The 18532-nt window shown below is 40.9% G+C and overlaps 1 protein-coding gene across 2 annotated transcripts in view; it reads left to right on the top strand.

Annotated features, from left to right (window-relative positions):
* Positions 1-18532, top strand: part of rasa4 (RAS p21 protein activator 4) — an 80321-nt gene that overhangs the window by 10463 nt on the left and 51326 nt on the right. For both annotated transcript variants that reach the window (XM_064982133.1, XM_064982134.1), the window contains exons 2-4: positions 3885-3941; positions 6330-6443; positions 12959-13020. In XM_064982133.1, coding sequence (XP_064838205.1) covers positions 3885-3941; positions 6330-6443; positions 12959-13020 — 233 coding nt within the window. The remainder of the gene's footprint in view (positions 1-3884; positions 3942-6329; positions 6444-12958; positions 13021-18532) is intronic.

Below are 18532 nucleotides of genomic sequence, written 5' to 3'. Positions count from 1 at the left end.
CCAGGTCGCAGTTGTAAATGAGAACTTGTTCTCAACTAGCCTACCTGGTTAAATAAAGGTGAAATAAAAAAAACATCTAAAACAATGCCCACCCTGGCTCCTACAGCCTCTTGTTGACACTGTTTGGCATGCGTACTAACTAGTCCAAACATTTTAATCAGATCATCTACCATATTAGAAATACACACACTGGTTTTTCAAAATGGCACCCTATTTTCTATACCGTGCATTACTTTTGACCAGAGTGCTCTATATTTGTGACTTGCACATTTTCCATCCAGCCACGACCCCTTAGATAACATAGGCTCTTAGAAGACTGACTGAATGTTCCTTCCTTGGCAAAATGAGAAGGATCTGATCTGACTCACAGAGAAACAAAGGCAGTGTCCAGAATATTGGAGGAAGGAGGGATATCTCTCCTTCCTCCAAGAATGTGTACTTGTTCATTTCCCTTCACTGATTGGAAGGGAAATTACTGATATTAGAAATATGATAAACTCTCACTAGAACATGCCTCTCCTTCCACCAATCCAATACTTTTATATTTGTGGGAAGTAGTAAACTACTTTTTCGGCATGTATAATACAGCTGTACACTTATGTTATTGGGAAGCACCCACTGATACCCACAAACTGGCATGGCCCGGCTGCTAGTGCTAAGGGGTGGTGAGCTGAGCTGTAGAGAGCCGATAACTTTGCAATTTTTTAAAATGTATTTTACCTTTATTTAACCAGGCAAGTCAGTTAAGAACAAATTCTTATTTTCAATGACGGCGTGGGAACAGTGGGTTAACTGCCCGTTCAGGGGCAGAACGACAGATTTGTACCTTGTCAGCTCGGGGGTTTGAACTCGCAACCTTCCGGTTACCAGTCCAACGCTCTAACGCTCTAACCACTAGGCTACACTGCCTTCTGGCTTCAGAAGATGCCTTCTCAAACCACACACTCTGAATCTAGATCTGAAAAGCAAGGAATGTGATTTCCCCCCCAAAATGTAGCATACAATATGGCTCAGTGTTTGTTATTTGTTTTGTGCAGTCATTTTTTTAATGCTTGGTCACAAATGGGTCTTCCAAATGGGTAATGACCCCAAGCATACTTCCAACATTGTGGCAAAATGGCTTAAGGACAGCAAAGACAAGGTATGAGTGGCCATCACAAAGCCCTGACCACAGTCACATAGAAAATGTGAGGGCAGAACTGAAAAAGCGTGTGCGAGCAAGGAGGCCTACAAACCTGACTCAGTTACACCAGCTCTGTCAGGAGGAATGGGCCAAAATTCACCCAACTTATTGTGGGAAGCCTGTGGAATGCTACCCAAAACATTTGGCCAAAGTTAAACAATTTAAAGGCAATGCTACCAAATACTAATTGAGTGTATGTAAACTTCTGACCCACTGGGAATGTGATGAAATAAATAAATGCTGAAATAAATAATTATTTCTACTATTATTCTGACATTTCACATTTCTTAAAATAAAGTGTTGATCCTAACTGACCTAAGACAGGGAATATTCACTAGGATTAAATGTCAGGAATTGTGAACCTGAGTTTCAACTGTACATAAGTATTGAGCCAATACATGTTAGTCATATTTGGCAGTGATTACAGCTGTGAGTCTTTCTGGGTAAGTCTCTTAAGCGCTTTGCACACATGGATTGTACAATATTTGCACATTATTCTATGAGTTAGTTGGTTGATCATTGCTAGACAGTCATTTGCAAGTCTTGCCATAGATTTTCAAGACGATTTTTAGGTCAAAACTGTAACTAGGCCACTCGGGAACATTCAATGTCATCTTGGTAAGCAACTCCAGTGTATATTTGGCCTTGTTTCAGGTAATTGTCCTGCTGAAAGGTGAATTTGTGTCTGTTAATTGGAAATCAGACTGAAACAGGTTTTCCTCTAGGATTTTGCCTGTGCTTGTCTCTATTCCGTTTCCTTTTATCCCCCCAAAAAACTCCCAAGTCCTTGCCGATGACAAGCATTCCCATAACGTGATGTATCCACCACCATGCTTGAGAATATGAAGTGGTACTCAGTGATGTTTGGGGCAAATCCAAAACACAACGCTTTGTATTCAGGACATAAAGTACATTTCTTTGCCACATTTTTTTGTGGGTTTACTTTAGTGCCTTAATTCAAACAGGATGCATGTTTTGAAACATTTATATTTTGTGCAGGCTTCCTTTTCACTTTCATTTGGTTAGTATTTTAGAGTAACTTCAATATTGTTGATCCTTCCTCAGTTTTCTCCTATCGCAGACATTAACTCTGTAACTGTTTTAAAGTCACCATTGGCCTCATGGTAAAATCTCTTAGCGGTTTCGTTCCTCTCTGGCAAATGAGTTAAGAAGGATGCCTGTATCTTTGTAGTGACTGCGTGTACTGATACACTTTGGATGGTGTAATTAATAACTTCACCATGCTCAAAGGCATATTCAATGTCTGTCTGCACCCCCAATCTACCAATAGGTGGCCTTCTTTGCGAGGTATTGGACAACCTCCCTGGTCTTTGTGGTTGAATCTGTTTGAAATTCAATGCTCAACTGAGGTACCTTAAAGATAATTGTGAGGTAGTCATTAAAAAATCATATCAAACACTTATTGTCCATTTAGTCAATTCAACTTATTATGTGACTTGTAGTTCTTTACTCCTGAACTTAGTTAGGCTTCCCATAACAAAGTAGTTGAATACTTATTGACTCAAATGTCACCTTTTCATTTTTTTTATTAATTCGTAACAATCTTCACTTTGTCTCATCAGCCCACACACACAATGTCAATCTCCAGTTTAATCCATTTTAAATTCATGCTGTAACCCAACAAAATGTGGAAAAAGTCAAGGGTTAAATGTCAGGAATTGTGAATTCTTTCTGAAGGCACTGTATATTCGCATAGATTGCATTTAGAATACTGATGGTGTTTATTTGGATTCTTGACTTCGTCCTAGCTTTTGATGTCTTGCTGCAATTATTTAATAATTATTTTGTTTGACATTTTTTACTACACTGTTAGGATCTAGTAACACAAACATTTCGTTGTAGCTACTATAACATCTGCTAAACTGTGTACGTGACCAATAAACTTTGATTAGATTTTTTTATTTGATTTGGGACGCAGCCTGAGGCTTTAAAGGCCAGCAGCAGACCCGGACCGGTTGTGATGTCTGCCGGTACCCGGGATGGCTCTTTTGAACTGGGAAGCTGCAAAGGCTAGACTAGAGAGGCTGTTTGCGCATCTGGTGCCCTTTCGCCGTAGGCTTTGACTCACACCAAAGGAAATGCACGTGAACACAGAAGCGCGCGTGCACACACACACACACACACACACACACACACACACACACACACACACACACACACACACACACAAAAAAAAGCATGCTAAATGTTTCTATACTGGCTCAATCCTTTGTTTTAATATTTCCTCACACCTTGTGGTTGTAGAGCTTAGCATCAGTACAATTAGGCTTATCCATCCATCCGCAATGTTTTTTTATTTTTGTTAGAATTAAACATTTATAAAATTTATAGGTAACCTCTGCCTCGGGTAGACCATTGAGTGTCTATGGACATTTGGGTAACACTTTTTATTTGAAGGGTACCTACATAAGGATGCCATTCTACATTCATTACTACTAACAAACATATCAGTACATAAGCATTAATATATTATGTCCGCATTATAAGTGACATTACTGACACAGGCGATGAAATTTCAACATGTGGTTGTTGGCATAAGCATTATTACTGCTTATAAATGCGTTTTGGTACAGTAATAATGTTTTATGAAGTCTTTATGTAGGTATGCCTTACCGTGTAACTGTCATCTTCTCCGAGTTTCATCAGTGAATGTGTTTATGCCCTCTGATTTCCATTGCAGAACTGGAAGCAGTGATCCATATTGCATCGTGAGGATTGACAATGAGGCCATCATTAGGTATGTGTTTGTGTCCTGTCTCTGGCAGACCTATTAAGCCGGCTGAAGATCCTCTCTGCCGCCCTGCTTTGTTTGCGCTAAGGCGATTATCATACATTTTTACCGCTTTTGATTAATTAGATCATTTCCATAGCGCACCGCTTACTTTCAATTAGTTTGACACATCTCAGCTGGCTAAAGCTTTGTATTTAGATCCACCTGGGTGTGTTTTGATGAAAGCCAAGAGTGTGTTTTAATCCACGTATTATATCTAGAATTACAATGTCTTGTTTGTCGATTGTGATGGAATAAAATCATTTGTAGCTGAGGTTTGTCTGCATAGAATAGAAATGCCTTTAATTTAGGACCGTGCTATCCAAAAGGATTAGGACAATATGGCCATTATCTTTAACCAAGCGTTTGCTGTTACGAGCAATCTGCTGTTTAAGTCAGTTGGTTGCCTCAGTCTGACAATCTGCTGTAGACTGAACAGTAAAGTAAGAAAAGGCCAGCTTTGCTTGTTAATGTTTAACTGTTTGACCTCTCGTCTGGCTCGCTGAATGGGGGCTGACTGCAAAAAGCTGAAGTCAATGGCTGTATGCTCTCTCGCTAGTAAATCCTTAATTGTGGAATTTGAGCCTGCCTGTCTCCATAGTGGGATTCAGTGGGAGGTGGAGGGGTAATGGGGAAATTACTTAGGAGAGTTAAGTAAATGTCTTGTCAAAATCACACTTTAAAAAAACATTTTTTTACTTTTTCGTTTACTCAAACCCAAATGTTGTTGACTTGTCCTATACTAGGATTTGCAGAATGAATTGCAGAAAAATCCTACCCATAGAGAATGATCGAGGCCTGTTTTATTTTTTACATTTTTTTAAGGGGTGGAACAGCTTAATATTGCGGAATGATTGTTGCTTCCATCAATGTAATTGTCTGCATCATTTCCAATCCCCGTATATTTTGGGGGGTAAATATATGTATCCATATACATGCACATACCTATATAGATATAGACACTCTTTTTTTAGAATATAACTTTTATTATTCCCCACAAACCCTACCTACCACCCTTCCGCCAATTGGAGTAAACTATTAAACATTAACACTAGGCTTCTACCTTCAGTTTATACATCTTATACACATTTTACAGACTGTCTTTTTTACAATAGTTATATTTTGTTTGTTTTTAGTCCTTCCTCTTTTTCTGATGTCCATCCATTTTGATTTCTATTTGTAACTGTGCTATTTCACAAAAGTTCTGAACCTATATACATTTTACAGACCCCGTATGTTTTACATTGGTTATCTTGTTGTTAGTCCCACCCTTCATCTCCATTCAACCCCTCCCATCTATCTGTCAACACCATACATATTGAATTTCTATTTGACGTATATTTTTCAACTGTGCTGGGATGCTTCACAAAGTACTGAACCTTTCTAATCTCATAGCTTCTACAGATTGTAATTTAAAAATACATTTTTTTTAGCAAAATAATTATTATATTATTAATTGATTGACTATGGATTTTCAAATCACCCAGAATTGCTATCTGCAGCATTAGTTCTTGGCAAATGTTGCAATTCTTCAGCCACTCCTGGACCTGTGACCAAAAATCAGCTACATATGGACAATACCAAAATAAATACTCTAATGACTCTGCATCCTCACAGCAAAAGCCTGTTTAAATATGGGCAGCACCATTGAGCACTTTCACCATTTTGGAGTAGTCAACTGGGTGGGACTTCCTATTGGTTAAGGAAGGATCATGTTAAGGAAGGATCATTAAAAAATGCTTTCTCTTTCCTCATAGAACATGTCAATGACCGGTGTATATACCCATACCATTCCAAAACAGAAAAGCTGATTTTAACATTCTTAATTCAATTTTTGGGGGATTTTGGAAGGAAAACTATTTCACTCAGTGTAATTCATTACTGGGTCATATGTTATAGATATCTGGAAATGCGGGACAGTTATTTTAAAGATTTATGTAATGCCTTTTCCTTTGGAAATAAATGAATACCTCAGCCATTCTTAATGTTGGATGGTCCTGTTGTTTTTTTTAAAGACATTGAGCAGGAATATAAATCCTTGGCTAGCCAGCAGAATGTATGACAGGCAAATTACTTGATGGATACCTATTAGCAACAAACAATCAAGGTTTATTGTGTTTGGTCAATGACGCAAACGAAGATAAATCTCTGTCATTGGAAAACACATCGTAACTCAAATTCAGGGCTCCTGAATGACTCAGATGTGCTACTAGATCAATACGGGGACTAGTATAGATTATTGTGTATTTATGCCTGCATCACGTTATTAATATGCCTTTATGGTGTTGTCTTATGACCTTATCTCAATATGCCTTTCAATGTTGATAATAGTATGACCTTATCTATCTCTCCCAGGACGGCTACGATATGGAAGACGCTCTCTCCCTTCTGGGGGGAGGAGTATAACGTTCACCTGCCTCCGTCCTTCCATACCATCTCCTTCCATGTGCTGGATGAGGACTCACTGAGGTAATGAGGAGGTTGTATCTTCTCAAAGTCAACTTTTATATCATTGCCACACAAGGTTTTTACTACAGCAATAGTAAACAATCCTTTCAAGTCCTATGCCGTACTGTATTTTGATATTATTTATATCCATTATGGACCCTATTCAAATATATTTAAGTCCTTTTTTAAATACTAAATTCAAAACACTACAGTACATTAACCCTTTACACTCATGGGAATTGGTCTATATGGATAGGACTCAATTTAAATGTTTCTTACAGAGGAAATATGAAAAGCATAAGCATGGTGGAAATTGAAAAACAGTTTTGAGATTATGGGAACATTATTAGACAGGTTGAGGACAACAGTTCACCTGACAAAATACTGGACATAAACATTACGCTGTTGATTTTTACTTTTATTTATTTTACCTTTATTTAACTAGGCAAGTCAGTTAAGAACAAATTCTTATTTTCAATGACTGCCTAGGAACAGTGGGGTTAACTGCCTGTTCAGGGGCAGAACGACAGATTTGTACCTTGTCAGCTCGGGGATTTGAACTTGCAACCTTCCGGTTACTAGTCCAATGCTCTAACCACTAGGCTACCCTGCTGCCCCTTATTGCCACATTTGTTAATCTAAAAGTATTGTGCTTGGTGTTTGGCTTGCTTGTATGACATTTGATCTTGCAAAATACATTGAGTCCTCTTAATTTACAGCATTTCCCTCACTCAGACAACAAAACATTTGCATAAGTTGCCCAATTAGCAGGAGAGATGGGGGCGGCAACTTGTCGTGTGCGGTGCTGAAGTTCAGAACGGCTGTCAATCAAAACCCATGCAGAACTGTGAAGCGCAGTGCTTGAACTTTGACTTTGTTTTATAAAATGTTATTGTAAAGCCACTCCGTTCCAATTTAGGCGCTTATCAGTGTCAAAATCTGCCAGTTTCAACCAGTATACAGGTATGAGTCCAAAAGGTCAAAGAATAAGTTACATGAAGAAGTTGTCTTCTTCTTTTTTCAAGGAGGTACAGTACCAGTCAAAAGGTTAGAAACACCTACTCATTCTAGGGTTTCTTTATTTTTTACTCTTTTCTACATTGTAGAATAATAGTGAAGACATCAAAACTATTAAATAACACATGGAATCATGTGGTAACCAAAACAGTGTTAAACAAATCTAAATATATTTGAGATTCTTCAAAGTAGCCACCCTTTGCCTTAATGACAGCTTTGCACACTCTTGGCATTCTCTCAACCAGCTTCATGAGGTAGTCACCTGGAATGCATTACGGTGAACAGGTGTGCATTGTTAGAAGTTAATTTGTGGAATTACTTTCCTTAATACGTTTGAGCCAATAAGTTGTTGTGACAAAGTAGAGGTGGTTTACAGAATATAGCCGTATTTGGTAAAAAAAACAAGTCCTTAATATGGAAAGAACAGCTCAAATAAACAAAGAGAAACAACAGTCCATTACTTTAGGACATGAGCGTCAGTCAGTCAATCCGAAAAATTTGAAGTTTCTTGAAGTGCAGTTACAAAAACCATCTAGCGCTATGAATCCAACTGGCTCCCATGAGGACCGCCACAGGAATGGATGATTGTGTTACCGCTGCTGCAGATGATAAGTTCATTAGTTACCAACCTCAGAAATGGTAGCCCAAATAAATGCTTCAGAGTTAAAGTAACAGACCCATCTCAGCATCAACTGTTAAGAGGAGACTTTGTGAGTCAAGCGTTCATGGTTGAAGTGCTGCAAAGAAACCACTACAAAAGGACACCAATAAGAAGAAGAGACTTGCTTTGGCCAAGAAACACGAGCAATGGACCGGTGGAAATCTGTCCTTTGGCCTGAGTACAAATTTGAGATGTTTTGTTCCAACCGCCATGTCTTTGTGAGACCCATAATAGGTGAATGATTATCTCCGCATGTATGGTTCCCACGTGACGCATGGAGGAGGAGGTGTTATGATGTGGGGGTGCTTTGCTGGTGACACTGTCAGTGATTTATTTAGAATTCAATGCACACTTAACCAACATGGCTACCATAACATTCTGCAGCAATACACAATCCCATCTGGTTTGGGATTAATGGGACTAAGACCCAATACACCTCAAGGCTGTGTAAGGGCTATATGACCAAGAAGAAGAGTGATGATGGAGTGCGGCATCAGATGACCTGGCCTCCACAATCATCCGACCTCAACCGAATTGAGATGGTTTGGGATGACTTGGACCGCAGAGTGAAGGAAAGCAGCCAACAAGTGCTCAGCATATGTGGGAACTCCTTGAAGACCGTTGGAAAAAACATTCCTCATTAAGCTGGTTGAGAGATGTCGTGGAAATTTCCTCTTATTTATTTATTTATTTAACCAAATCATGAGAGCAAACCACACACAAGTCAGAGTTAGTTATCAAAGTCCATCTTTAATTATATGAGCTCTATCACAACCCTGTGACTCAGATCAATTCAGTGAATTCTCTGAGAGTCCCTTCTACATTGCAACTGAGATCCTTTTAATAGTAAAAGACACACATGATGAGACAGCATAGGCATAATTTATCGTTCAGCTATGCTCTCTTCTCAAACTCAGAACCATAAACAAATCCTCCATATCAACAGGCATATATCAAATCCATCCTATCTTGACAAGATCACAGAGACACACTGACTGGCACACAGACATTGTGGAGCCAAGATATACACGCTTGACCTCTCCCCTCTCTCCGGCCCAAGCAAGTTAGTCTTGACATAGAACAGATACTGCAACCCCGCCACAGTATTATACAAAAAAACATTCTGATGAGAAGTAACTTACAAACATATGATGAATATAAAACATCTTACCTATGTTACCAACTAATTCTGATTATTCCCCAACAGAGAATGCCAAGAGTGCGCAAAGCTGTCAAGGCAAAGGGTGGCTACTTTGAAGTATCTAAAATAAGATGTTTTTTTTGGTTACTACGTGTTATTTCATAGTTTTGATGTCTTCACTATTATTCTACAATGTAGAAAAGAGTAAAAATTAAGGGAACCCCTTGAATGAGTAGGTGTATCCATGTCATATCTGCTACGTGGAAACATGCAGTGTATTCGGAAAGTATTCAGACCCCTTCCCTTTTTCCACATTTTGTTAAGTTACAGCCCGATTCTAAAATGGATTTAAAAAGAATGTACCCCTCATCAATCTACACACAATATCCCATAATGACAAAGTGAAATCAGGTTTTTAGAAATGTTTGCAAATTTATTATTTTAAAAAATGAAACCTTTCTTTCCATAAGTATTCAGACCCTTTGCTATGAGACTCTAAATGGAGCTCAGGTGCCATCTGTGGTATATTCAACTGATTTGGAAGGCACACACCTGTCTATATATAAGGTCCCACAGTTTACAGTGCATTTCAGAGCAAAAATCAAGCCACGAGGTTGAAGTATTTGTCTGTAGAGCCCTGAGACATGATTGTGTCAGCATAGATCTGAGTAAGGATACCAAAAAATTGTAGCGTTGAAGGTCCCCAAGAACAGTGGCCTCCATCATTCTTAAATGGAAAAAGTTTGGAATCACCAAGACTCTGGCCAGGCGTCCAGCTCTAGGAAATCTGTGCAATCGGGGGAGAAGGGCAATGGTCAAGGAGGTGACCAAGAACCCAATGGTCACTCTGACAGCGCTCCAGAGTTCCTCTGTGGAAATGTGAGAACCTTCCAGAAGACAACCATCTCTGTAGCACTCTACCAATCAGGCCTTTATGGTAGAGTGGCCAGACTGAAGCCACTCCTCATTAAAGACACATGACAGCTCGCTTGGATTTTGCCAAAAGACACCTAAAGGATTCTGACCATGAGAAACAAGGTTATCTGGTCTGATGAAACCAAGATCGAACTCTTTGGCCTGAGTGCCAAGCGTCATGTCTGGAGGAAACTGGCACCAGCTGCAGGGACTGGGAGCCAGGATCGAGACAAAGATGAACGGAGCCAAGTACAGAGATCCTAGATGAAAACCTGCTCAGGACCTCTGGGGCAAAAGCTGGGGTAAAAGTTCACCTTCCAACAAGAAATTGACCTTAAGCACACAGACAATGCAGGAGTGGCTTTGCGACAAGTCTCTGAATGTCCTTAAGTGGCCCAGCCAGAGCCCGAACCCGATTTGAACATCTCTGGAGAGACCTGAAAATACAGTGCCTTGCGAAAGTATTCGGCCCCCTTGAACTTTGCGACCTTTTGCCACATTTCAGGCTTCAAACATAAAGATATGAAACTGTATTTTTTTGTGAAGAATCAACAACAAGTGGGACACAATCATGAAGTGGAACGACATTTATCGGATATTTCAAACTTTTTTAACAAATCAAAAACTGAAAAATTGGGCATGCAAAATTATTCAGCCCCTTTACTTTCAGTGCAGCAAACTCTCTCCAGAAGTTCAGTGAGGATCTCTGAATGAACCAATGTTGACCTAAATGACTAATGATGATAAATACAATCCACCTGTGTGTAATCAAGTCTCCGTATAAATGCACCTGCACTGTGAAAGTCTCAGAGGTCCGTTAAAAGCGCAGAGAGCATCATGAAGAACAAGGAACACACCAGGCAGGTCCGAGATACTGTTGTGAAGAAGTTTAAAGCCGGATTTGGATACAAAAGATTTCCCAAGCTTTAAACATCCCAAGGAGCACTGTGCAAGCGATAATATTGAAATGGAAGGAGTATCAGACCACTGCAAATCTACCAAGACCTGGCCGTCCCTCTAAACTTTCAGCTCATACAAGGAGAAGACTGATCAAAGATGCAGCCAAGAGGCCCATGATCACTCTGGATGAACTGTAGAGATCTACAGCTGAGGTGGGAGACTCTGTCCATAGGACAACAATCAGTCGTATATTGCACAAATCTGGCCTTTATGGAAGAGTGGCAAGAAGAAAGCCATTTCTTAAAGATATCCATAAAAAGTGTTGTTTATTAAAGTTTGCCACAAGCCACCTGGGAGACGCACCAAACATGTGGAAGAAGGTACTCTGGTCAGATGAAACCAAAATTGAACTTTTTGGCAACAATGCAAAATGTTATGTTTGGCGTAAAAGCAACACAGCGCATCACCCTGAACACACCATACCCACTGTCAAACATGGTGGTGGCAGCATCATGGTTTGGGCCTGCTTTTCTTCAGCAGGGACAGGGAAGATGGTTAAAATTGATGGGAAGATGGATGGAGCCAAATACAGGACCATTCTGGAAGAAAACCTGATGGAGTCTGCAAAAGACCTGAGACTGGGACGGAGATTTGTCTTCCAACAAGACAATGATCCAAAACATAGAGCAAAATCTACAATGGAATGGTTCAAAAATAAACATATCCAGGTGTTAGAATGGCCAAGTCAAAGTCCAGACCTGAATCCAATCGAGAATCTGTGGAAAGAACTGAAAACTGCTGTTCACAAATGCTCTCCATCCAACCTCACTGAGCTCGAGCTGTTTTGCAAGGAGGAATGGGGAAAAAATGTCAGTCTCTCAATGTGCAACACTGATAGAGACATACCCCAAGCGACTTACAGCTGTAATCGCAGCAAAAGGTGGCGCTACAAAGTATTAACTTAAGGGGGCTGAATAATTTTGCACGCCCAATTGTTTAGTTTTTGATTTGTTAAAAAAGTTTGAAATATCCAATAAATGTCGTTCCACTTCATGATTGTGTCCCACTTGTTGTTGATTCTTCACAAAAAATACAGTTTTATATCTTTATGTTTGAAGCCTGAAATGTGGCAAAAGGTCGCAAAGTTCAAGGGGGCCGAATACTTTCGCAAGGCACTGTAGCTGTGCAGCAACGCTCCCCATCCAACCTGACAGAGCTTGAGGATCTGCAGAGAAGAAGGGAGAAACTCTCAAAATATAGGTGTGTCAAGCTTGTAGTGTCATACCCAAGAAGACGCAAGGCTTTAATTGCTGCCAATGATGCTTCAACAAATTACTGAGTAAAGGGTCTGCATGCTTATGTAAAAGTGATATTTCAGTTGTTGTTTTTTTATATATATTTGCAAAAATGTCTAAACATGTTTTTGCGTTGTCATTACCGGGTATTGTGTGTAGATTTGAGGGGAAAACAATTGAAAACATTTTAGAACAAGGATGTAACGTAACAAAATGTGATACGAGTCAAGCAGTCTGAATACTTTCCGGATGCACTGTAGACCTATTTTTTTTATTTATTATAATTTAGTTTTCTCAACAAATTTCAGGGGTATTTTAGCGTCCTCTTTTCCCTGGGCTTGCAATCAGCTGCGGTGTGCAAAAAACTGCTGCACCAGTAAGCTGATTGAGCTAGCATATACAAGTGACCCATTGACTTATCATAAGACCTTTGGACATGAGAAGTTGCTAAAACTACACTATTGTGCAAGAAAAACCTGTGACTGCTAGCCTGCATTGTGGTAAACATACACACTGCAGACTCATGAATTTATTATTGACAGTGGTACACACTTGAAGAGCAAGTTCAGTGGAATCTACCTAACCTGTAGCCCTTGTGTCGTTCCAGCCGTGATGACGTCATCGGGAAGGTATCGATCAATAAGGAAGCCTTGGCTGCCAAACCACAAGGTGAGACCTCGCTGTGGCTGTGTTTTCCTCAAATCATGGCCTGAGGCAATATAAAGCGATGTTTTGGCACAAAACATGTCCAATTATTTAGTCGTGCACTTTCCTTTATGCTAACACTGACCAATTTCTTTGGGTTTTAGCAACTTCCATGTTCTCAGAAATGACGACAGAGAGGAGACTGGAGTAAGCTAGTTGATCTTAGCATGTTGTCGGGTCAAATGAACCCATATTGTTGAACTACGGTACACTACCGGTCAAAAGTTTTAGCACACTCACTAAATTGTAGAATAATAGTGAAGACATCAAACTATGAAATAACACATGGAATCATGTAGAAACCCAAAAAGTGTTAAATCAAAATATATTTCAAATAGCCACCCTTTGCCTTGATGACAACTTTGCACACTCTTGGAATTCTTTACCTGAAATGCTTTTTCAACAGTATTGAAGGAGTTTCCACATATGCTGAGCACTTGTTGACTGCTTTTCCTTCACTCTGCGGTCTGACTCATCCCAAACCATCTCAATTTGTTTGGGGGATTGTGGAGGCCAGGTCATCTGATGCAGCACCCATCACTCTCCTTCTTGGTAAAATAGCCCTTCCACAGCCTGGTGGTGTGTTGGGTCATTGTCCTGTTGAAAAACAAATGATAGTCCCACTAAGCCCAAGCCAGATGTGATGGCGTATCGCTGCAGAATGCTGTGGTAGCCATGCTGGTTAAGTGTGCCTTGAATTCTAAATAAATCACTGACAGTGTCACCAGCCAAATCACCCCCACACAATAACACCACCTCCTCCATGCTTTACGGTGGGAAATACACATGTGGAGATCATCGTTCCCCCACACCACTTCTCACAAAGACATGGCGGTTGGAACCAATAATCTCCAATTTGGAATCCAGACCAAAGTACAAATTTCCACCAGACATTTCATCTTCACTCTACTGTTTTTCCACGGTAAGCTCTACACACTTTTGCAAAGTGATTCCATTTACCACATTTAGTACACTGTTTGACTCTTAAAACGCCCCAAAACATGTGTGGATACAAAGTGCATGGCGAACAAGGAAATTGCCCAGCTAAAGGCAAACAGTGTACTAAATGTGGAAAATGGAATCACTTTGCAAATGTGTGCAGAGCTTACCGTGGAAAAACAGTACACACAGTGAGTGAAGATGAAATGTCAATCGAAATGTCAAACGCTGATGAACTGTTTATTGATTAAGTGACACAGAAAAGTCAAATATCAGAGACAGAGCAAGCCTTCACTGATATTGAGATAGGAACACAAGGCAAAGAGCTAAAGTTCAAACTAGACACTGCTGCACAAGTAAACATTATTCCTCTGAATAAGTACCGCAGCTTGACATCTGAATGCGAGCTACAGCCCACCACATGCAGACTGACTGGTTATGGTGGTGAACAGCTCCCAGTAAAAGGCACATGCACTTTCAAATGCAAATACAAGGAAAGTGACATGATGTTGGACTTTTATGTTGTTGACACTGGAGCACCTGCAGTGCTAGGTCTTAAAGCATGTTTAGACATGGACCTCATCAGGATAGTTGTTTCAGTGACAGCACCAGTAGAGACAAAATGTACTGGAGGAGTTTGCTGATGTTTTTACAGGAATAGGATTATTCCCAGGAGAATATACCATTCATCTTGACCCAGATGCAACCCCTGTGGTCTACCCACTGAGAAATATTCCCCTTGCTCTCCGTGCCCGTCTGAAGAAAGAGTGCTCCATGCTCTCCAAATCTGACAGTCACCAAGGTTACAGAACCGACTGACTGGGTAAACACGTTAGTGGTGGTGGAGAAACCACGCACAGGGAAGCTCCGGGTATGCCTCGACCCAAGAGACTTGAACAAGGCTATCAAACGTCCCCATTATCCTTCACCGACGCTAGTTGGCATCGCACACAAGCTAGCGGGAGCACACTACTTCAGTGTCATGGACGCTAGATCAGGCTACTGGGCTATCAAGCTCACGGAAGAGTCATCTAAGCTCACAACATTCAACACACCGTTTGGACGCTACAGGTTCCGTCGCCTGCCTTTTGGGTTTTATCTCAGCCCAAGACGAGTTTCAGCAAAAGATCGATGAAGTGTATGAAGGCCTCGACTGAGTTGTGACAATTGTGGACGACATCCTTGTCTTTGGTCGAACTAAAGAGGAGTCCGGCTCAAACCCGAGAAGAGCACAGTCAGCGCTACAGAGGTCAGCTACTTCGGGCATCTTCTCAGAGCGACTGGAATCAAGCCAGATCCACAGAAGATCTTAGCTATAAAATAAATGGTGCCACCAAAGAACCGTGCAGAGCTGGAAACAGTGCTTGGCATGGTCAACTACTTAGCATTGGAGAGCCTGGGTGCGAACTTGGCTAATGCACCCCTGCGTCTACTGCTAAAGCAGTCCAGTGAGTTTCTCTGGGACAAGCAACACGACATTGCTTTCCAGAATGTGAAAGACTTGATCACGAGAGAACCAGGACCAATCCTTTCCTACTATGACCCCAACAAAGAGCTCAGACTCAAAAGTGGATGCATTGAAGTATGGACTAGGTGCAGTGCTACTGCCAGAAGGAAAGCCCATTGGTTACGCTTCCCAATCTCTCGGACTGTGAAATCAACTACGCTCAAATCGAACAGGAGCTCTACGCCATTCTGTTTGGATGTAAATGTTTCCATCAGTACGTATATGGACGACAAGTCATTGTGGAATCCGACCACAAGCCCCTTGAGTCAATTATGAGGAAACCACTAGCCGCAGCCCCGCCAAGGCTACAGAAATACGACTTCACAATTCCTCACCATCCAGGCAAAGACATCCCTGTCGCAGACACGCTCTCCAGGGAGTTTCTTACCTATAAGGACAGCAGCCTCAGTGAAGGCATGGACATGCAAGTGCACACTGTGTACAGCAACTTACCAGTTAGTGACACAAAACTGAAGGAGATCCAAGCAGAAACAGAAAAGGACTCACAACTCGCACAGCTGAGGAAAGTCATACAGGATGGATGGCCTGAGGAGAGGAGAAAATGCCCACGGAGCATCTCAGAATTCTGGAACCATAGTTCATCACAATCACAGATCAACGGAATAATTTTCTAAGGAGAGAAAATCATTATTCCTACAAGTCTCAGGGAAGAGATTTTGACAAAGATCCATGCTGGACACATGGGCATGGAAAACAGAGCACAGGACATTTTGTTTTGGCCCGGAATGTGCAAACAAATAGAGGACATTGTTGGTAAATGCGCCATATGTCTTGAATGACGCCCCTCAAACACCAAAGAGCCAATGTTACCTCACTGTATCCCAGACCGACCCTAGCAGGTCGTGACAACCGATCTGTTCACCTGGATCAACGAGGACTACATTGTAACAGTGGACTACTACAGCAGATACTTCTAACTCGACAAGCTTCACAGCACCACATCTGCAGCTGTGATACACAAGCTGAAAGCATCCTTTGCCAGGCATGGTATTGTAGAGACTTTAATATCTGACAATGGGCCCTGTTACAAATCAAATGAGTTTGAATCCTTCACAAAAGCATGGGAGTTCACACATGTCATCACAAGCCCACATTACCCTCAAAGTAATGGCCTTGCTGAAAAATCTGTGCAGATTGCTAAATCACTCATGGACAAAGCAAAAGCAGACAAGAGAGACCCCTAGCTCAGTCTCCTTGAATACCGCAACACTCCAGTTGACAACTTCTTATCACCAGCCCAGCTGTTGATGAGCCACAGACTTCGCTCCATCCTTCCCAGCACCAACCAGCAGCTGCAACCTGAGGTTGTCAGCTACAAGGAAATGCATGAATAACGTGCACAGAGACAACAACAAAAGTGATGCTACGACAGGTTAGCTAGACCACTGCCACCACTGATCGATGGAGAGTCAGTTAGAATGGCCCCTGGAAGCCAGCAGTTGCAATCGTCGTCACCTACTGAACACAAAAGAACAACACACTGATGAGATGAACTGTTCCCCTGAAAGAGAGTGTGATGAACTACACACACACACAGCACAACATACTTACCTGCACACCACAAGAGCTGTTGACTGACACACAAGCATGCTCAGCATCATATCGGTTAAGGTCAGGGAGAGAGGTCAAGCCCAGAGCTGTCCTAGACCTGTGAAATGTCAAAGGGTGTAGGTGGATCGCTGCCCTAGAAGAGTTTCAGACTGTAAACTTGTTATTGAAAGTTCACTTTAAATGCTTTGGTATTGTATTTGTTTGAAATGTTAAGATGGCATTTCTACTGTGAGAGCTGAGTTGCTGAGAATCCCTTGTTCGAAAAGTAACAGTATGTTGGATTATTGTTCAGAGTCTATGTTGATTCAGTTGGTCTAGTATGCAATATAAATGGTTACTTACCTTGAGTTCAAACTGCAGAGCATGTTTTCAAAAGAAACGCTTAGAATATAATATGTAAACATGTTTTTGTTTGTTTTAAAAGAAGGGGGATGTAATATTCATGTTGTTGATGTTGAGATGTGTCCGTTACTTGAACTCTAATTTAGGCTGGTATATCTGAGGCTGGTAACTCTAGTGAACTTATCCTCTGCAGCGGAGGTAACTCTGGGTCTTCCATTCCTGTGGCAGTCCCCTTGAGAGCCAGTTTCATCATAGCGCTTGATTGTTTTTGCAACTGCACTTGAAGAAACGTTCAAAGTTCTTGAAATTTTCCGTATTGATTGACCATGTCTTAAAGTAATGGACTGTCATTTCTTTTGCTTATTTGTGCTGTTCTTGCCATAATATGGACTTGGTCTTTAACCAAATAGGGCTATCTTCTGTATACCACCCCTGCCATGTCACAACACAACTTATTGGCTCAAACGCATTACGAAGGAAAGAAATTCCGCAAATGACCTTTTTAACAAGGCACACCTGTTAATTGAAATGTAATCCAGGTGACTACCTCGTGAAGCTGGTTGAGAGAATGCCAAGAGTGTGCAAAGCTGTCAAGGCAAAGGGTGGCTATTTAAAAAAAAAAAAGAAAAGAGATTCCTCAAATATGTGTTGATTTGTTTAACCCTTTTTTTAGTTACTACATGATTCTATATGTGTTATTTCATAGTTTTGATGTCTTCACTATTCTTCTACAATGTAGATCTTTTGACCAGTAGTGTATGTCTCAACTCGTCCTTCCAGTAAAGGAATTCCCTCTACCCTGTAAGAGTAAAAGGGATCAGATGAGTTCAGGAGTAAAGTCATCTTGTGTGCTTAGTCACTATCTGGACTATTGATTCAAGGATCCCCGCATTCCACTGTTGCCATGACGCTGGTGTGGTGAGTCATCACATAGCCCTAGAGCATACTTTTGTTTTCTAAATAACGGACACGACAATCGCATGATCACATAGGTTCACAAGTGGACACTCCTTGAATGAGCGCTTTAAACAAAGTCTTACTCACTTGTTTCATAAGTCTGGTTTTTCACTGAGAAAAGGCCCACTGGATTTGAATGGGTCATATGGTTAGAATAAC

The sequence above is a fragment of the Oncorhynchus masou genome, chromosome 12, assembly GCF_036934945.1.
Source record: "Oncorhynchus masou masou isolate Uvic2021 chromosome 12, UVic_Omas_1.1, whole genome shotgun sequence".
In the NCBI taxonomy this organism is placed as follows: Eukaryota; Metazoa; Chordata; class Actinopteri; order Salmoniformes; family Salmonidae; genus Oncorhynchus; species Oncorhynchus masou.
The sequence above is the reverse complement of the archived record's forward strand: the minus strand, read 5'-3'. Positions and strand labels throughout refer to the sequence as shown.